The sequence below is a fragment of the Epargyreus clarus genome, unplaced genomic scaffold (genome assembly GCF_041222505.1).
Source record: "Epargyreus clarus isolate Ecla_fem2 unplaced genomic scaffold, WU_Ecla_fem_2.2 ptg000029l, whole genome shotgun sequence".
NCBI lineage: Eukaryota > Metazoa > Arthropoda > Insecta > Lepidoptera > Hesperiidae > Epargyreus > Epargyreus clarus.
In genome coordinates this window covers 1,961,579-1,984,050 of record NW_027332235.1, presented here as the reverse complement: position 1 = coordinate 1,984,050, position 22,472 = coordinate 1,961,579, and the positions used below count along the sequence as shown (strand labels likewise).

At 38.5% G+C, this 22,472-nt stretch overlaps 1 protein-coding gene and 1 long non-coding RNA gene across 2 annotated transcripts; both read left to right on the top strand.

Moving 5' to 3' along the window:
* The first annotated feature begins 2,709 nt into the window (after positions 1–2,709).
* On the top strand, positions 2,710–3,456 carry LOC140754557 (uncharacterized). Its single transcript, XM_073089599.1, has one exon. The coding sequence runs from the start codon at positions 2,710–2,712 to the stop codon at positions 3,454–3,456; it is 747 nt and encodes a 248-aa protein (XP_072945700.1).
* A 3,298-nt stretch (positions 3,457–6,754) lies between these two features.
* LOC140754295 (uncharacterized) lies at positions 6,755–9,949 on the top strand. The gene is made up of 2 exons (XR_012103639.1): positions 6,755–7,201; positions 7,738–9,949. It is a non-coding gene; the product is annotated as an uncharacterized LOC140754295 (long non-coding RNA).
* Positions 9,950–22,472: the final 12,523 nt, after the last annotated feature.

Here is a 22,472-nt window from a genome sequence, read left to right as displayed (position 1 = left end):
AAACCTGTATCTGGGATGATTTTGATGCCGAATTAGCTCAGCCTACACGGCTGTCAAATCCAATTGCTGCAGGTATTCGGGAACTCGACAGATACCTTGATGAGGAGTATTTGAATAGACAAGAAGATCCTCTGAAGTGGTGGCAGTCAAGAAAAAATATATATCCACACTTGTACCAGTTGGTGCTAAAGAGACTGTGCATCCAGGCAACATCAGTCTCTTGTGAAAGAGTTTTTTCAGGAGCGGGCTTAGTAATAAATAATAGGCGAAAATTACTAAAGCACTCAAAAGTCTCGCAAGTTTTATTTTTACACGCAAACATGTAAATAGCTTATTTATAAAAAAATAGTAATATTTATTGTAAATAATAGGATAGTTAGTATTCATTGTAAATAATAGTATTATATGTACATATAATAGTAGTAAAAAGCAAAACTAAAAATGTATATAAAAAGTTAAAAAATATATATGAAAATAAAAACTCCTAAAAAAAAAACAATTATAAAAAAAGCAAAAAAAGCAATAAAAAGACATAAAAAATATATGTAAATATACAATTATAAAAAAAACAATATGTAAATATTTAATCAATGTACATACATTTAATTTTTAAATACGCCATTTTATCACAAAATAGAATGACAGTCCTAAGCCTGTAAAAGTATGAAGGAAAATCAAATGTATGTCCAATTCCATGAAAAGCGCTACTTCGCTTCATAAGAGGTGTTCTATAGTGTGTGTACTAGAAGAGACTAATCGCATAATATTATAAAAAAATTGGGTACTAATAGTACTAATATAGTGTACTAGTACTCTTAGCCGACTGTACTAATACAGTGCGAACCATAGATATATTATCCTACTGACGTAGGGTAGATTGGCAATATGAAACGTCAAGCGAGACTAAAAACTGATTATTTATGTGTATGTGAAATGCCAAAGTGTGCATCGCTAGTGTTACTGCTAATAATGTATCGATATCGATGAAATAAAGATATCAATAACAAATTTGTTTATTACTTTGTTCAGTTAGTAACTTAAAGAGGATACAATCGCTAAAGACAAGAAATTATACTAGTGAAGACCGCCTATAAATAAAATAAAGAAAAACATCAATGCGCGCAAATATGTAGCTATGAAACAAATTGTAGTAGTTGCTTGCTACCTGTATAATAAATTGATGCAGTTTATGGAGTTTTCATATCTTTTGACAGGTGTAAGGGGGTTAAAAAAAACTATGAACTCATACTCCTTACCTTACCTTACTCATAAGGTTATTGAACTTTTTGTTCAATCATAATAAAATATAGTCAATAGCACTCCTGAATAGTGTAACTTTCTGACTGTGAAATAATTTTCATGATCGGTTCAGTATTTCCGAAAATTAGCCCTTACAAATAAACAAACAATATTACAAACTTTACTTTTTTATGTATGTATTATAATGTTAGTATAGATTGGCCTATGATATACCTTAATTAAAAATAAGTTTAAAAAGACGTTATCAAAATTTACATAGATAAAATCACCCAAAAAATATTAAACCCACAAAATTAAAAGGTGAGGTCGGATAAGATTTTATATAAGTTGCACGCAGCCTATTTAAACTATATACTTTAGAATTAGAAATATCGATATTTTTTTATCGATATTATCAATAAGCAACACCAAAAATTTGATAAGAAATAGCAACTATTCACGTATTTGTTAATTTTTTTATTTGTATTTCTGTGCATTTCTAGTGTTTATGTGATAAAATTCGAAGATTTTTCCTATCTTTTGGTATATAACACTTTCGTGATAAGTGTAAAATATTGCATTTAAACAGCTAAACAATTAATGTAGTAGTTACATGTGAAATGAGTATTTTTGTGGGTTTTCTTTCTTGGATGTGTTACATTCAGGTACAGCACACGTAACCGTGGCTAAACACTTTTACTAGGCACTGTTTTAACTGTTTTTGATTAGAAATCTTTAAAAATAAGCGAGATTTATTTTTACGATAACAAACGTCAGGCTGATACAGGCTGATACGTGAATGGTCTCGCCTGTCTATCTCGCTCTAACACACACGTATACTATGCTCTGACTCTTTCGGATTGCCAATCTATTAGTATAATATATCTATGGTGCGAACCCTAAGAAGTCTGATTAAGCACAAGACTATTGACAATCTGACAACATTGACATTCCAGTATATTCAAGTATAAAATAAACTTTAATTTTAGTTTCCGTCGTGTACCCTTTTGGACTTTTATTTTATTTGATTCATTTTACTCACTGGTATTTCTAATTTTTACATAACTTTATATTTTGTTGTGTTTGTCCAAGTCTTGTGTATGTTAATCTTTTATTAACCATTTTTACCTTTGGTTCCTATTGGTTGTTTTTGTGTCCCATTTTTGTAACGTTGTTTTGTCCTTATTGTCATTTTTATTTTTATGTAAATTTTGTCAGTGTTTATATTTGTTTTTTGTTGTGAATGTTTTTTTTTTCTATAACAACACAACATAGTAATTTGGTTTGGGTATTATTTTTTGTCTTTTTTTTCTTTATATAGTCAGGGCTGAAGAACAATATAAAGACAAAATTAAGACCCTGTTGCTTAAGAATGTTGAGCTTGAAAAAAGGTTTCAAGAACAGGATATAGATAAAGCCGTTTGTAAGGTTTCTGCATAACTGCCACCCTTTTGGGTTGAACGGCCTGCAATGTGGTTTGCCCATGCCGATGCGCAGTTTCACTTGGCTGGCATAACCGCTGACATTACGAAATACAGCCACATTATTGCCACAATTGATAAGCGGGTAATCAATGAAATAGAGGATATTATTATGAACCCTCCAGCAGAAAATAAGTATGAGACGTTGAAAAGGGAATTAATCGGTCGCCTGTTCACTTCAGAGGAACAACGTGTTCGTCGCCGTCTTAGTGATGAGGAGCTAGGGGATCGCAAGCTATCAACCTTTTTGGGGCATATTCGCTCCCTGGCTGGCACAACGCTGAGGGATGATTATGTGTTGAAGCAGCTTTGGCTTCGCAGGCTTCCAACACATGTTCAGGCCATTTTTGCGGCCCAAGCTTACCTTAGCGTAGACAAAGTGTCAGAGGTAGTTGATAAGATCATGGAGCTACTATCAGGTCCCCCCAAAGTTTTAAGCGTTGAGAATAGTTCGTCAAATTTCTTTTTGAATTCTTTAGTAGAGGGCTTACAGAACCTAAGAAAAGAGGTAGCTGCTCTCACCCCAGCACAGCAGAATGGCAGGACACGTTCCCTCAGTCGCAATCGACCAAACTTATTCCGTAATAAAACTCCAGCGGGTAACGTACCAAAACAATGCTGGTACCATAAAAAAATTGGTAGCAATGTTAACAAATGCATCGCACCTTACAATTGGAGTTCGGAAAACTCCAAGGGCAACAAACAATTAGGCCGGGAGTTGGTTGTTGTTCTGTAGGTTTTTGCGGCCACCATTTATTTGTCACAGACAAAACTAGTGACCATAGTGATTTTTGATAGACACAGGATCTGACGTATGTTGCTACCCCTACAGCTGGTTTCCAGGACAGAGGAGTCCTACTGACTGGGAACTCAGCGTAGCCAATGGTAGTAATAACATGAGTACCAAAATTCAGATCAATCGGAGGTATGGGCTAAACGGAAGTTTATCCATTTATTTTTGTGTAGTTAGTTCATGACAGTTTTGTGCATCTACCGGAAAATAAAAAAGAAGACAAGTTATCTTTTGAATAGCCCACATTACGACGTAATATTTACTTCATTATTAATATTCTTTATCGATAAAGTGTTAATCTAACATCATGAAAAATCTTTAACTTAGCAATTACTATTTTACCTGCAGGTTTAGTTAAAAAGAAACAAGGAGGTACAAACACAAATATAATTAAAAATGCTTTGAGGGAAAAGAAGCTTGCAATCTTGGATGAATTCCATTTCCATATTCATACCAAAATAGTTTTTTAAATACGATGCGTCTTCATCAGATGAAGATGAATTCGAAGAATCATTAAAGGTATTAGGTACTAATGGCAGCGAGTCTCTAAATTTTTTGCAAATATTGGAGGACGGCCACAGCAACAATAGTGCTTTGAGCGCTTCTCGTGTTTATCCTCAACTTCCAAGCTAATTCTAGAAACTTTTTCTTCCAGAAACCAAAACATCGTTCTGCAACATTTCTAGTTCTGATATGGCTTTCATATATAGTCGTTCTGCGTCAGTATCGGGGTTACGCAAAGGTGTGGTTACGCAAAGGTGTAGTTACGCAAAGGTATGGTTTCATAGCATAACCTTATCTCCTAACAACCAAAAACCTGCAAACTCACCATCTTCTAGCCGTCCTTTGATTACGTTGCTATTGAAGATGTGACTATCATGGCAGTTGCTAAGCCATCGTTCCACAATATTGGTTATATCTAGGCTTACCATACGTCACGGTTTGATCGGGATAGTCCCGGTTTGAGATCCCAGTCGCGGCGTCCCGGTCAAACTTGAACAGCACCGACATCCCAACCAATCGTTCCCCCGCGCCCCGCCGCGCCGCCCGTGCCACCCGTGCCAAAGACGAAACAAAAGCGAGCGAGAACGAGTGATACCCACTGCGTGCGTCAGCGTGAAAGTTTATTACCTCAGTCAGTTGTGCACATGCAAGCGTGTCTACTGCACGTGTCCACTATTAAACCGTGTTGCGTTCAGTTTTTTTTTTACGTCCTCGTCGCCCGCCTGTGTTTTTCGTCGAAACAGATATTTATCGTACTGGCCCAGCATGCCAAAACGAAATTGTACATCACAAAAGAACTTGAAAATCCGTTTCTTAAAAAGCTCTGCGGTCATAACGACAGAGTGAAATGTCAACGTCAACAGTTTTTATCAGAGTTTTCAATAGCACACGGTGGAAGAGCGGACATCAAGGATCCTCTAAAGTGCTCGAAACACAAGGCCAGCGTACGTGTAATTGCAAGCTCATCTACCATAACATCGTTATTCAAAAATGTCGAACCCGCAGAAAATGAACTTTCCATTGCTGCTAAAGAGGCTACTTTTGCATTCCATCCAGCAATGCACGATATAAGTTTTAAAACATCTGATTGCTTCTCAAAATTAATATCGAAGCTATTTGAGCCCAAATTCGGGTCTGCGCGTACCAAGTGCGAAGCGATCATCACGGGAGTGATCGCACCGATGGCAAGAGATGAACCACACGATGAGCTAAAAGAATGCAATTTTTTGAGCATTTCAACAGATACTTCAAACAGACATGATGTTAAATTGGCACTTGATTGGCAATTGAGGTACAAAGTACCTGTGAGAGGTTTATCTGTAAAGTTACTCGATTTTCGATCTGTCGTCGGAGAAACGTCTGAAATCTTGGCAAATCACATAATGTCGATAATCAAAAGACACGAAATAGAAAACAAGGTGGCTGCTTTCTGTGGTGATAACTGTAATACGAATTTCGGAGGGGTAAACAGGCGGGGCACCAACAACGTCTATTCCAGGCTCAAGGAAGGTCTCGGCGTTAACATAAAAGGCATTGGTTGCAGCGCATACATCATTCACAATACAATTCAACATGCAGTTGATGGTCTGCCTGTCGAAATAGAGGCTATCGTTGTTAAAATATACAAATATTTGTGTATATATACTGTACGCGTCACAAACTTAAAAGAGTTTTGTGAGACAGCTGACATCGAGTACAAAAAATTAGTGAAACATGGAAATACAAGATTTCTGTCTTTATTACCAGCTGTGGAAAGGATTTGCAGCTATACGAAGGCTTGAAATCTTATTTTCTTGCTCAAGTAAACTGCCCGCTCGCATTGCGACAGTTCTTCACAACAGAAATTGGAGCACTTTATTTTTGGTTTGTGCTCGAACAGTTAAATGTATTCAACAAGACCATTGAGTCTATGGAGAAGACGGCGACAGATGTAGGCATGGAGTTAACTCAACGGCGACAGATGTAGGTATGGAGTTGGCAAAGTTAAAAACCAATCTTCAAAAACAGGATGGAAAACAAATTTCTTTCACAAGCAGCTAAACAACTCTTAAATAAATTGAAAAAGTCCATAAATGTCGAAAACTTCATGAGTGACGTTCACGCTTTTTATGAGCGCTGCATATCGTATTTAACATTGTGGGAAAAGAGCTTCGACGGGGCTGAAGATTTTGAGTGGATGCTTGAAAAATGAGCTCAACTGGAGTGAAATCGAAAAAACAGCAGAAAATATAAATAAAATGCAAAAACCTCAATCGAAAACCCAAATAATGATTGATGAGCTGTTTGATGAGGTGTTATTGGCAAAAAGCTTCTTCCAAAATTCTAATGAAGCTAATTACTCCCAGAAATGGGTCCAGGTATTCACCCATTTACACAAGCAGCATATTGAGGTGTCAAATTAAAAAAAAAATGTGGAGTTTGCTATGTGTCTACCCGGTACTTCAGCGCCAGTGGAAGGAATTTTTTTACAGATAAAAAAATGTGGTCTGACGATCGGGGGAGAATGGAAGAATGCGTTGTGGAAGCCTTGCTTACGTGCAAATTCAACTTGAACATGTCAAGCAGTGAATTTTATGACAAAATTAAGCACGACAAAACAATTCTGAAGAAAGTGCACTCTAGTGAAAAATATAAAGCAAGCGTGGGTGAATAATAAAACCGGGCATTTTTTTTGTGTTGTTTGTATTAATTGTACTTTGTCTCTTATTCTTTTTAATAAAAAATATATTCACATTTGAGTCATATAGAATCAAAGGCGGCAATCTCACTTTTTGGCAGTTGTGACCTAATGATGCAGAAAAATTTAAAAAGTTGAAATTCATAAGTTTATTTAACACATCAGAATCAAATGTGGCAATATTTTAAGTAAATTAAATACAAAATGCTAGCTTAGTTACAAAGGTGGCAATATTCCGACAGCTTAGAGTCAGAAACGGCGCTATTGTGCACTCGACCAATCACAGCAATGCATTTCGCCTCTTTACAAGATGGCGATTAACGAGTTTTTCATACTATGCGTGTTTGTGTTTTTTATTACTTTATTGAAGTTTTAGGGATTAAAAGTGAATAAATCAACTGAAATTCTGACTATGGATGATCAGCCCACCACTACAAATAACCGTTTCTCTAGGAAACGGCAAAAAGATCAAGAAAATTGGAAGAAGAATATCTCAAAGAGAAACAGGTAAGCTTCCTAACTAGGGTTGATACACTCACGAAGATAGGTATTTCAAATGATGTAATAATATTTTATTATTTAGGCATGTATTTCTATGACATGATAGATAGATAGATAGAAATATTTTTACATGATATGATATGTCATGTCATGAAAGACATTATAGATTAGCTTCAAATTTTGAGTATAAATACTATCATTAATAGGTAAATGGACCTATAGTACCTAGATTAAAAAAAAAACGTTTTCTATCATATCATTTCAGATAAAAATTGTCGGAGTATATTTTTCTACCAACTCCAAAAAAGGGGGAGGTTTTTTAATGTTACCTATTTTTTATTACACATTTTATTATGTGAACCGATTTTAATGTTTTGTTTTTTGTTTGAATCTAAGCAGTTTCGTAATTCTTGTTACTTAGATCGGATGAGTGGTTATTGAGATATTGTTAATGATAGCCTTTATAACTAGAAAAATTAATGCTAATGTATCGACTTCTGTAAAAAAAACAATCATAACAATTTCCTAACCTTTTTTTTCAGATACTCGTCCAAATGCCTACCCACGCGTGTGTGTGAACATGACCAACCCTCATTCCAATGCTCTAAAATAACGATGTCTGATATGCATAATCTACACAGCAAATTTTATGCCCACAAGGACAAAAAAAGTCAAGACGCACTAATTTTAAAATTTTGTTCAATTAAGGCCATTTCAAAGAGGACGCGCCCACGAGTTACGAAACAAACTTCAATAAAATATGCTGTATTTGTTAATAAACAGAGAATACCTATATGCCAAAAACATTTTCTTAACATCTTTGGAATCACAAAACACAGGGTAAATTATGTCATGAAAATGTTTTATTACGCGGGAGAAATAGCACACGAGAGACGTGGTGGGTTTCGAAAAACTGAAAAATATTCAAAACAAAAAGAATCTGTTCACAAATTTATACAAAGTTTGAAGTGCACAGAGTCGCATTATTGCCGAAAGGCTAAAATTGCAGTAAGAAAATACTTGCCTGCTGAGCTAAATATAAAAAAACTCTTTGAAATGTACAAAAAATCTGAGTGGGCAAATGTTGAAGTGAAGCTGTCGTACTTTAGATACATTTTTAACAATTTTTACAACCTCGGATTTGGATCACCGCGTACGGATGTTTGCTCAACATGCCTCGAGCTAACAGAAAAAATTAAAACTGAAACTGATTCCAACAAAAGAGTTTTGTTAATAACACAAAAAAGAGTGCATAAATTAAGGGGAAAGGCGTTTTTTGAGAAATTGCGCGAAAAGGCAGATGGATTAAAAATTATCTCTTTCGACTGCCAAAAAAACCTTCCCCTTCCTAAATTGCCAGATCAAATATGCTATTATAGCCGTCAACTTTACTTTTATAACTTGACCATGGTAGAAGGACCTTCCGATCAGCCAATGACCAAAGAAAAAGTCTTTGCATACTGCTGCACTGAGGACGAGTTCCACAAAGACTCTAATTTGGTGGCATCAGCTGTATTTCATAGACTTACTGAAACTAATAAAACAGGAATTGACAAAATACGCCTTGTAGCGGATGGGTGTGGGGGACAGAACAAAAATAGCATTGTTATTGCAGCATGTTGTAAGTGGTTGTTGACATGTCCGACTATCAAGAACTTAGAAGTCGTGTTCCCAGTTACAGGACACTCCTACATGCCCCCGGATCGCGCATTTGGTATAATAGAAAAAAAAATGAAAAAGCAAGAAGTTTTTTTGCATCCTGATGAGATCAAAGCTATTGTGTCTGAGACTTCTACCATTATACAATTTGGTGATGAGTGTCCTGTCAGTGATTGGAGAGAAACAACCCGGTCGATTTTGACACCAACAACTTCTTGGAACGTTAAGTTTAAAGAATGCAAAAGATTCATACTGGTTCGGTCCAAAAAGCCTGGTAATGTTCTTGTGAGAGGCGAATACTTTTATAAAAGTGACGTTGGAAAAGCTGCCAACATTTGCAAGAAGCAAAAAACTATTTCTATGATTAATGCACGACCACTGCGGAAAACTGTCGCATTGAATAACAAGAAAGTTAATGACATTAACACCCTGTTAACTAAACATTTCGGTAAAGACTGGCGAGATATATCATCTCTCCAAATATACAAAAACCTTATAACGACTCAGGAGAGTCTGCAGTACACTCCTCCGCCTGAAGGAGAACATTACTGCCAAGAACTTTTGGAGGAAGTTCACGAATTACGAATTTAAACAAATGATAGATATTGACGGCGATTCCGCGACACATCGACCTTAGTCGCACTAAACTAAAATATAGTGTGGTCAAATTGCGTCCTTATTCTCTCTAGGATAAAGTCTAAATTATGCTGGCCCCTTCACCCCGGTCGCTGACCGGAGTGGTCGTGACCTACTCGATTACAAATGGACCAATCAGGTAACAGCATTTATTTTACTCAACTAATTTTAGTCGAGACATGAAACGTGTGGATTAAATAGCGTAGATCGTTTATAATTTCTTTTCTATGACTGATCCATTTGCAATCAAGTAAGTCATGACCGCTATGATTGCCGCTGAAGGAGCCAGCTAATTGAGACTTTAGACTTGAGATTATAGAGACGCAATTTGGCAGCAAGGCATTTTAGTTAAGTCTGATTAAAATCAATGTGTCGCGGAATCGCTGTCATTAGCAGCAATATGTAGTAGATTAAGTTTAGATTACAATTTGGTTAAATAAATGAAAAATACTTGAACAATTTTTTTTTTCATTTTGCACAACCCTAACATTTTGCATTTTTTCGTTGAATACAAACATGGCGATCTATCCATGACTTGGTGTCAAATGTGGCCATCTTCACATAGTTTGGGATCAAAGACGGACATGGCTTTATTGGATTTTCATATTTGATTTTCTCCATTGTTTTCAATTGTAGGTTGAAAACCTTATTATTAAAAAGATACCTGAACATACCAATCAATAAAAAAGTATAAAAAAAATCCCTAGTAAGTCTTTGGGCTTCGTAAACAGTTTTTTTTGATCTGTCAAAAATATCTTAAAATGAGATTGCCGTTTTTGATTCTATATGACTCATTTATTAATATGTTTTCAATTCATAATAATTTCATCATTTCACAAGTTCCAAAAACAAACTAACACTAACTAAACTATTTTTGATTGAACCAAAAAAATGTATTATGAGTACCGTGAAATTAATTTTGATTATCATCCTATCTGTTAGGGCATTAAGACTATTGAACTGATTAAGAAGAGTATACCAATATTTCAACCATCCGGATTCTAAACGATTATAAGAAAAGCTTCCAGAAAATCAATATTACGTTTATAAAATGGGAAAAGAAGGCTGAGTAGATATTAAATACCTAAACACAATATTAGTTAGGAATGCTAAGGTGGATTGTGACGGCAATACTGTTAATTGGCTCAAAATAAGATGGCTACAGTACCGTAAAGAAGACAGTAAACATATAGACAGTATACTTCATCTTGAATTTGAAAACACTAGACGAAAAGGTGGTAATGTGGCCCCTGCAGGTATATTGGCCCCCTTCGATATTTATAGTTCAGAAACGCGCCATCTAGATTTCTTTTGGTGCAACGCGAAGGTCCTGTGACATCGTTGATTTTAACCCAATAAGTCCGGTCGAAATACGAAAGTAGCAAACTTTTATTGTTTCTCTGCATTTTATCACATTTTACTGGAAATAAGTGAGTTTGAGCTTTAGTGATTTGTACATAGTGTTTAATAAACGTTATTCTACAGAATTTTGAAGGTAATTATTTAAAACATATCATATAATATTTATGTTATGATTTGTTTATAATTTCTTGAGTTTTTGCAATTTGGCCCCCTCATGTTGTTTGTATTATGGTCCCGGGGGCCATATTACATATACGGTAGTATTATTTTCCTTATTTTTTTATTTTCCGCTTTCAGATGCCTCGACAAAGTGTGTTATCTCCACCTTCAAAGAAAAGGAAAACATGGGATCCTAACCAAATGAAAAAAGCAATTGAAGCAGTGAGAACAAAGGTCATGGGGTATAAAAAGGCTGTAAAAATATTTTCTGTTCCAAGGTCTACACTAAAACGATTAGTAAAGGACTCACAAGAATTTCCGGAGTTACTGGTGCACTCTAGAAGAGAAGTTAGTACAATATATTTTGTTTATGGAGTCTAGATACTATGGGCTTACTAGAATGGATGTCCGAAAAATGGCTTATCAGTTGGCATTAAAAAACAACATTGAAAATAATTTTAGAAATGAAGTAGCAGGGCGTGCTTGGTTGGATCACTTTTTGAAGCGACTTAGAGATAGTTTATCATTACGTAGACCTATGGGGACATCGTATGCTCGTGTTCGAGGATTTAACCGTAAAGCAGTCAAAGAATTTTTTGATACTTTGGAAACAAAAATGAGAAAAATAAATTATCCTCCTGATAGGATTTTTAATGTAGATGAGACTGGGTTAACAATTGTGCAGTCAAAAGTGCCGCAGGTGGTAGGTAAAAGAGGGAAGAAACAGATAGGAGCCTTGACTGCTGCAGAGCGAGGGTCGCTATGTACTCTTGTTTGCTGCATGAGTGCCTCGGGTATCTTTGTGCAGCCCATGATGATATTCCCGAGGAAAAACTTTACGGATATTTTAATGAAAGGTGCACCACCAGGATCGATGGGTAAAGTTCATCCATCTGGTTGGATTCAATCAAATTTTTTCACCGAATGGTTCAAGCATTTTATTGAAAAAACTAATCCAAGTGAAGCCTCTCCGGTGTTGCTCATCTTTGACGGACATTATTTATTTATTTCCATTTAATTCAGACATAGTCCATATTTTGTTAGTATTTACATTGTACTTAAAAACCTATGTTAGTAAAATTTATTATAATTAAAAATAAGAAACAAAAAGTAATAATAATAAATAACAAATATGACAATACAACTAAAATTATTTTCTATGCGACATTCCCGCGGAGATCACGTGCACCATATTCCAGTGGCTCATTATTGGGCTGTTGATCTTATTACTAATGACGCTTACGAGGCTGTTGGTGCTGCCAGTCACACGTCGCATCAGGGATGCGATCCTCTTGCGTATGATCGCATAGAAATCATCTACACGCGCTTCAGTAAACATTCCTGATGCACTGCAGTAACGTGGCAGCCCCATCAGCACCCTAAAAGCGTCATTGTACTGAACACGCAGAGCGTTGTATGCCTTCCGCGAATATTTGGTCCAGAGGTTGCAGGTGTAAAACGATTGGCAGTAGGCTTGAAAAAGTGTGACTTTAACACTTTTATCGCATCGCGCAAACCTTCGGGCCAGCATATTGCATCTGACAGCCAACGCCCTGCGTTCCCTCTCTATGTCCGTGTCGTCCAAGCCATCCTCGGTGACCCAGTGACCAAGGTATTTAAATTTAGTTACTCTATTTAATAGGGTACCACCAAGATATAACGGTGGTACCGAGGAATAAGTTTTGCTACCTGCTTTGAAGATAAGCACCTCACTCTTCTTAGCGTAGTCACACTCGCAATTTAGAATTAATAGATCTAGCCCGCGAAAATCATGTCACCTTAGTCAGCCTCCCACAACATACTACGCATAAACTCCAGCCACTGGATAAGACTTTCATGGGCGCCCTCATTACAGTGAGGAGATTCGCAAATTTCTTTTGCATTCTGAAAGAATGCTCAAGCCTTACGACATTGCTGAGCTTTTCGGGCGAGCATACCTCAAAAGTACCTCGGGGGAAATTGCAGTGAATGGCTTTCGTGCGACAGGCATTTACCCGTTCAATCCTGAAATTTTTACGGAAGTTGATTTCATAATGGAAGCAAGCAGTGATTTGTCTACACTTCAAAATCAACATACAAGCATCGGCGCTGAACAAGGCGCCCCAGAAGCTACAACTGCTGTAGTCAAGACGGCGAGGGCAGCAGTAGCAATAACTCTGAAAGTGAGTCGAAGACAACGACTCTGAATATGAGGAACATGCCCATTCGTATAGCTTACCTGAAGATTTAGATACGATCTGCATATTCTGTGACTCCAGTTATTCCAACGACAGACGTGGGGAGGAGTGGATTCAATGCCAGAGTTGCGATTTATGGGCTCATAAAGCCTGTGCAGGTCCTGAAGGCGAATATTATATTTGCGATTTTTGCCGTTAGTTTTGATTCAATTAATACATACATTTATTATGGCCCCCAGGGTGCCATATAACCCGCACTTGATCTCATATTGCCAAATTTGTTCTTTTTTAAAATACATAAGTTTTCAATTATCCCATGGCAGTTTTATTTATTATACCGTAAGAAATGTGTAGGCTAATAAGTAAGGAACAGTATAGCATATTTATTACATTTCTGAGTCTAATATTTTTTACATACATACTCAAAAACAAATGGGGGGCCACATTACCACCTTCTCCTCTATATCTTTGCCATTTGTGAACTCATACTAAAAATTTTGATAGTTTTGTCTTTGTTCGTCCGATCCTTTCACGTAGCTTTCCACCGGATTTTCGGAAAATTTCACTTAGACACGTTTGCAACTTTTGATTTCGGTATCCCGGCGATTTCCCCGCCGTCCGGTGGCCTCTCTCCTTCATTTCATTTACGAAGTCTTGGAGTTCGTAATAATAAGCCTAATGCAGTGCCGCTAAAGTCCGCTTATAAAAATACTAATGCATTTAGAGATAAGTAATAAGTTTACAGGAAATGCTATACCACTAGAAAAAAAATAATTTAATTAGAAAATTCAATTAGAGGTTAGACCTCAACTATACTTCAATAGGATATCGAGCAGAAAATGAAACAGAAATCATTAACTCCAGCAATAACTCTGAAGATATAAATATAAATAATTCAACGACTCTGAAATATTACCGTCGAAACTCAATGAATCATTATTATTATCATCATTTTTATTGGTTTCATGTTAGTGCCACGATAATAAACATAGAATGATTACAATAAAGTCCATTGTCGAACGATACATTAAAATAAGATTGCATTAAAGAACCAAAAAAGATACGGAAAAAATATGGAGTGACAATGGTACAGACTTTGTTCGAGCAGCTACTGAACTCCAAAAATGTACTGCTGAACAAAGATGCATGTGACAATTTAGGAGTAAAGTTCCTTATAAGGCTTTGTAAAATGTTTTAGATATTGGGGAAATTGGAGACCTCCTGGCAGCAATTCGATGCTGTCTTGAACCGGCCGCCGCCACCGCCGCCGCGGCGGCGGTAGCATGCTCCAGAGCTATTAATAAAATTAATAGTATGATTGTAATTTCAAAACAACAATTAGAGAACAATATAAATCATGAAGATCCAGAAAAAAATTTGGAAAGCCAGATGAAGGATGCAGAAGAATCTAACTGGGATTTTCACGACAAGTTGGTAAAAAATCAGCTGCAATCACTTCAAACAGAAAGTCAAGGAGGAGGTTAACAAGATGAATTAAAACATTATTTAACACAGCCTGTTGTCGACTTCAAAACGTCGGACCCTATCACATATTGGTATCACCAAAGAAATTCCTTGTACAGCTCAATAACGCCGATTGCCAACAAATACTTTTGCATAGTTGGAATATCTGTTCCATATGAAAGGCTTTTTTCTGTTGCAGGAAATATTGCTAGTGACGAAAGGAGTCGTCTAGATCCCGAGCGATTAGACAAATTATTTTTTTAAAGTCACTCGACTTAAAATACTGGGAAATGTGATTTCTTGTTGGATTTTTATTTAACTTTAATAAAATTGTATAAACTTACAATTTGATTAATTTATTTTTTATGACTGACTTATTTAGGTTAGACTACACTGCCTGATTGGTCTCCTACAATTCCTACAGTACTTGTACTAATTAAATTATCATCAATAATGCTTCGTGTCTATACATATAAGGCATCTTTGAAAAATTCGCGATTAGTCGAAAATCGATATTTTATTGCTAGATTTTACCGAGAATCGATTCTAGTATGTTCGATTCTAATCGAATCAGAGACCGATTTTTTTTCAAGTGAATCGACATGCCTACCGCCGCCGCTGTCGCCACCTTCTAAGGACGACGATGTTGCGTTGCCGCTGTTCGACCTGGAAAGGAACGACTGTGGCGCCGCGAGTTGGTGTAACAGCATCGAATTCCAGTGGAGCAGCATTAAGACCGCAGCAAGAGTCGATAAGGCCCTTAAGGGCTCTGTTTTAACATGGTTCGAAATTTGGGATCTTTGTGAGGCTCGTTCGTGGGAAATTTTTTGTGAGGACATCATTGACATCTATCCCGAAAAAACATCTAAACGAAAGACTTAGGAAAGCGGTTCTGTACAACTCCGATTCAGCGGAATCCTATAGTGAATATGTCAGGGAGAAGATTAGGTTGTATCGAAATACAAAAAAATAATTTATGTCAGGATCAAACAATCAAATTAATTTGCGGAGGGATTGATGACGTTGATATTAGAATGGTTGCATTAAACATTTATTGTTACAAGTTATTGCTAAACTGGTGCCATCTAGATTTTATAAATACAAAATTTCAATGACTATTAATGGCAGTATCATCTGATAATTCAGCAAAACATTTTACAAAGCATTATAAGGACGGGGTATGTTCAGTATTTAGGACTGGTGGAAATTTGGAGGCACGGCAGTTCCTCCGCCAAGTCGAGCCTACTGATTATAAAAAGTAAATTCAAAATTTGAAATGTTGACGTTTCTTTTATTACTCACGGAAAATACAGACAGTCACAATTCGGAGTTTGTCACGGGACGAGATATAAGTATAGTGTATTTATTACGGAGGTCCTGAAGATCTATTCGGAGGTGGTGAGTGTGTGTTGCATCAAGGCAGTGTTGCCAACCCTACTGTTTTAACAGTAGATTTACTGTTTCTAACATGAAAACACTGTTTTCTGTTTTAGTACGATTTTCTGTTTTTTTGATAGTTTATGCGTGTATCCGAATTTTATAGACTCGACGCGCGCTCTGGCGGGGAAATCCCGTTTTCTTACGCGGCACCGTTCACACAATAAAAATGATAGCATGTTATGATACATTTATACTTTCTTAAGTGTAAAAGAGATAGTTGTCTATTGAATATCGATAGTTTTTCGTCTTGGTTTTTCGATTAGGTTAAAGTTTAAACCAGTTCTTTCCAGGAAAGTTAGATAAACAGGTTACTCACAGTTGTTTCTTGATTAAGCGAACAAGTTATTATTTAATAATGAGTAGCAAAGAATGGGATTCCGACAAAACTCCTAGGAAGAAAGCTTTGAAGTATGAACAGAAGTTTATTGATTCGTGGTTACAAGATGAAAAGTTCAAAGGCTGGCTAAAGAAAACACAAAAGCTCTAAAAAACACGTCAATAAAAGCAAAATGTTAGTAAAACAACCAACATTAACATCAATGTTATCTTCGAGCTCACAAAATCCAAAATAAGCTGAAAAAAAAGGTGAAATCAAGATGGCTTGTTTTATTGCAGAGCACTATCTTTCGTTTAATGTAGCGTCCCATTTGACAAAATTAATACGCGCTGTCTGTCCCGATTCTAAAGTTGCAGAGGAACTGTCTATGAGCAGAACTAAAGCTAGAGCAATTATCGTTAATGTAACTGGAGAAACTGCGCAAAAAAACCTGATAGAGAATTTAAGAGAAAATAACTTTTATTTGCTTGTGGACGAAAGTACGGACAAATCTACCATTAAACATTTGGCGTTAATTGTAAGAAGAGTGGACGATAATTTTCAAGTTGAAGACCGATTTCTTACACTGATACCCATTGAAGATGGAACAGCAACAGCGTTGCATGGTAAAATCAAAGAGTATTTTACCAAGAAAAACATACCTTACAAAACCAATATGTTAGGCTATGCATCTGATCCCCTCCGAGGAGCTGCCACCTTGTCGCGGTGGAGGGGATTGCGTGGCCCTATGATCCCCAAGGCTATGCCGGTAGGAATACACGTACCGGATAGGCTTGGTGGGGAGGGTCCAGACTAAGAGCGGCTCACACCCCCGTGGGGACCAAAGATGGTTCCGCCAGCGAGGAAGGTGCACCGTGCACGGCAAATCGCCTGCACGAGTTTCTTCCGATCGGGAGAAACCTGGGCGGGCTCGGTGTGCACTAACTCTGCCACCGGGCAGGCTACGGTAACATGCCTAGCCACCGTCGATATCGTAATCCCACCCTGAAGACTTGTCGTGGTCATGTCTCGCGACCTCGGGTGGGACCGAGGGTCTTGCCTTAATTGGCCGGACCGCGAGGAAGAAAACCTCTATAAAAAAACACCCATATCCCAAACGGCGGCGCACCGCGAGGGGATGCATGGCTGGCGGGGAGGCCAGTCATTAGTGCGGCGCCCGCTACGGTACCGGCCAACACCGATGCGGGTTACGCTCAGGCTTTCCCGGGTACAGGGGGCACTGCCCGGGTGGACCGTTTTTCCCCCATACTCGTGGGAACAATATGGAGGCTCAAAAATCTTTTATAAAAAAAACCCAACACTACAAAAAACACACACTTAAACACACACACACACACACACACTACGAAGTGGCACGTTCAGGCGACGCGGATCTGGCGGCGAGTGTCGCTTCGGCAGGCGAGGTGGACGTTCGTCCATGTCGATTCTTCAGCGCTGAAGAAGGCCTTGGAGGACGTCAGTGTCATCCTAAATGTCGCGGCGAAGTCTAAGAACCTCAAGTTTACCTTTCAGAAGGCCCTGAAGGACGCCGCTAAATCACTGAAGGTGGCAGAGGGCGCTCTGCACGCGCGGACTTCCACGGATGAGACTGCCGAAATGCAGGCGGAACCCGCCTGAACAAAGAGGTGGCAGATCTCCGTGGAGAAATGGCGGAGCTCAGAGAGGAGCTGGGTAGGCTCAAAAATAGCCTGCCGCGTGAGGAGCCGCCTCAAGCAGCTAATAACATCGAGGAGCTGTCTCGGCAAATAATGATGCAAGTGGGGGGCATGCTGGATGCGCGCTTAGGGGCTCTGGAGAGCAGACTGCCCGCGCGCGCTCCAGATCGCAGCCAGTCGTTTGCCGAGGTAGTCTCCAAACCGCGCAAGGACGAAGAGGTGCCCAGGCAGGTGGAAATCGACAGCAAAGAGAAGGGAGGCAGGAGAAAGAAAGGGGGGCTGACACTGCACCAGCCCAGAATAAGGCCGACGACCGGCCTACCCCGACGGCCTCTACGCCCAAGGAGGCCGTCGTGTGCACTGCCGCAAGAACAATTAACTCAAATGGAATACCAGATAGTTGGGCAGGCATTAGGAATGCTTTAATGAATAACTTCGCGGATCAAAGAGATGAGACAGCCCTTTACAACGATCTCTCTCTAATAACTCAAGGCGAGTACACCAACCAAAATTTTGATCGCTGTTAATTTCGAAGTCCTTAGGTGTATTTCAAAAATTTTTATATCGTCGTGTCCGTCTTGACGAGACCTTTCGGGCTAGACCTATTTTCACCGTTTCCAGCCTTTAAATTTTCCAAAACTCAAAATTTTCATTTTTGAAAAACACACTTTTGGTTTTTTGCATTTTTCTTGGCCGTTTTTCAATTTATATCTTCCAAATTTGTTCTACGGTGGTCTCCAGGTCCCCCCCTATCCGTAGACACCACCCACACCCCTTTCCGCTGCGCCGTTCCTCGGCAATTTCGGCGGAAAAACACAAAAATTTCAAATTTTCGCCCGCCCACCTACCCTTTGTAGATACCGCTTAGCTGGACACGGTCGAATACTAGGCCCGAAATATTCGATATAATTAATATTAAGACATAATTTAGGATTTTTTGTATTTTTTAGACTATGCACTGGTGCATATAATATAGATTGTATATTATTGTGTACAATTTATATTTATAGATTATAAGACCATACCTTATTGGGTATATATACACAATATTGACTATTGTCTACTATTTTACTTTTACATTTAAGACTGTGTATCGCACACATAAAATACGACGATATACGCAAAATACACTACAACTAAACAAATACACACATACACACATCTATCACACATATACACATAATCTCACACACACATAACCTGCACACATACACACCTAACACATAAAAAACACAACACATACATACACACATAATCCTCACATCACATATAGCACACACGCACACAAATACACACGCACACACACACATACACTCACAAATATTGCGTATACATATAAATTGACACCTACCTTCGGCCGACAGGCGAAAGTACACGAAGCCGGCAGCACCTGGAACAAACAAACAACAAATTAGAAAATGTTCAGAACTCCAGCAAAAACCAGAACCCCTTCCCCAAGCCCAACGACAGCAGCGGCAGCACCACCAGCGACGAAGAAACCTGTGAAGAAAGACCAAACAGGGAAACCTGCTAGGGCGCCGTTCTCGCCGAAACTGCTCCTGCAGCCTCTAACACCAGAGGAGAGAACCGAAATGGCAAAGTCTTGGTTCGAAAAGGGCCATGCGGCCCTTAACGAATCACGAAATCTAAAAGGCGACTTGAAGGAGACCCTGAAACAAGCGCTGAACCACCTCCACAGGCTATACAGGGAAGCGGAGGCGAGGAACGACGCCCAGCAGAGAGGCACTAGAGCTGAGGAAGACAAGGGAAGTGTGGAAGGGGAGAAGGAAGTCGAGGGACCTGCAGCTACCCTTCTTAGGGAGCTTCAGGAACATACAAAGCTGTTGAAGGAAAATAAGATAGAAATGGAGAAGTTAAAGGAGGAACTAATCAAGTACCAAGGAGAAAAATCAACATACGCGGTAAAGAAGAACATGAGCACAGACATCCTGGAAAAAGCAACCTTACATTCCATCATAATATCCTCTAAGGATGACACTGAGACAGGGGAGGAGGTGCTGGCCAAAGTGCGGAACACCATAAACGCAAAGGAAGGCTGGGTACAGGTCGAAAAAATAAGGAAGGCCAAAGATAGAAAGATAATAATAAAATGCAAGGACAAGGATGAAAGGGAAAAAGTCAGGAAGAGAATAGAGGAAAAGGGGGAAACCCTCGTAGTCGAGGTCGTCAAAAATAAGGACCCGCTGCTTATTCTAAGGGACGTCCTGTCCTTCCACTCAAACGAGGAGGTCATAGGCGCCCTAAGAAGGCAAAATAGGGCTGTTTTTGACGGCCTCCAAAACGAGGAGGACAGAATAGAGGTGAGGTATAGGAGGAGAGCTAGGAACCCCCTAAATGCACATATTATACTGTCCATATCGGCGAAAATTTGGAATAGGTCCCTCACAGCAGGAAGATTGAGAGTGGACTTGCAGAACGTGCGTGTGGAGGACCAGACGCCGCTGGTGCAATGCACCCGGTGTCTTGGTTATGGCCACGGCAAACGTTTCTGCAAGGAAACCGTAGAAAGATGCTCGCACTGTAGGGGAACCTCACCTTAGGGCCGACTGTGCAGACCAGCTGATCGGGTTGGAGCCGACGTGCTGCAACTGTACAAAGGCTAAAATAGCAGCCTCGGCACACAACGCGTTCAGCGAGGAATGCCTGGTGAGGCGGAAATGGGATGCGTTAGCCCGCGCTGCCATTGCTTATTGCTGAGGGCAGCGCGGCAGGAAACACCATACACAATACCCTCACCCATACAAAACCCATGCTGGTAGGGGATCACACAAAAACGAACTTACAGGTGCCCATCAGTGGTATCACCCCCGCCTACGACATTCACAGGAAGAACTGGTTCCAATTTCGTAAGAAATTGGCCCAGCTTAAACGCGAGATCCGCTGCGCGAAGCAAGTGGGTGGAGTGGAAGTCGCTGATGAGTACCTGAAAGAAAAACAGAAACACACAACAAAAATTAACCAAAACACAACACAAAAAGACAAACATATAGATACAAAATTTTTAAAATTTTGTAAGGATATGGTACTACGAATAATAAATGTAAAAGGTAAAGTAAATATGCTGAGCATACACGCAACCAACATAAAGCTGGAAGAGAAATTAGAAATAGTAATATAGAGATTAGAAATAGCAGTACAGTAAATAAAATTAAGAAACTCTATTACTAAAACAATTTAGAAATAAGAACTTTAAAGAAGAACTTAGAAATAAGAAATAGTTAAGAAAGTGAAAGATAGGAATAAAGAACAATATGTATGTATATGTGAGCCCCTAAATTAGAAATAGATAATATAGATTAGAAATAGAATTCCCATCCGGACAGTAGCAAAAGATGATGAATGAGAGAAGATAAAGTATGAAAGTGCGAGAAGGATACAAGCGAGAACTGGTATGAAAGGGTAGTAAGATATAAAAAGTCTACGGCCACCATGCCGAAGGTAGGAGAAAAAAAAAAAACTCTAGGCAATGCTACCTCTCAGGAGTTTTATGACAAATGTCAGAACCTTTTTAGTACCATCATGACATAGAATTAGAATATAGTTAAATCTACATTCAAAGAAAGAATTACCTTACGTACAAATATATGATGCTCCGCTTAAATTATATTATTAATAGATACCGGTGCGAATCAAACTTTTAAAAGCCCGGAAGCCGTCGAAAATTTTTATTCGCACATAGAAAAGTCTTTTGACCCATTCGAAATGACCAATTCGCAGATAACTAGCGTACACGATTATTCGATCACTATACCTAGTTTTCCGGAGTTTAAAATTAAAAATGATATAAAATTATTTGTATATAAATTTCATAGTTAATTTGATGGCCTTATATGTCTACATTTATTAGAAAACTGTAAAATAGACCTTAAGCGCAATATATTATTCACTGAGAATGCATGCGTACCTCTATTACGCTATCAATGTAGAAAACCGAGCGCTTACGAAAATATTCCAGCAAATTATTTTTTTTTGGGCGGTAGTTGAAAAAAAGTAACATTGTGCTCTAGTATCATAATTACAATTTAATTACATTTTCTACAATAATCTCAGTATTTTTGGTGCTAAAAGGAAGTGTTAAATAAAATTAACACTTACAAGTGTTAGTGACTCAACACGTGCTCTAAAACTTTAACTAACTGCACTGTCCTGTCTACATCACTTTCACACCACTGCACTTGTCAAACTTGAACAAGCACTTTAAGTATGGCCAACTACATTGCATTCCTGGAGACACAACAGGCTTAAGAGGCCACCATGATGAAGAAATTTGCTGATCTGGAGTCCCACTTGAAGTCATCTGCTCCGCGCAGTGGCCTCACTTTGCAGCGCATGGAGGAAGAGGTTTCGGAATTCAAGACCTACGTGTG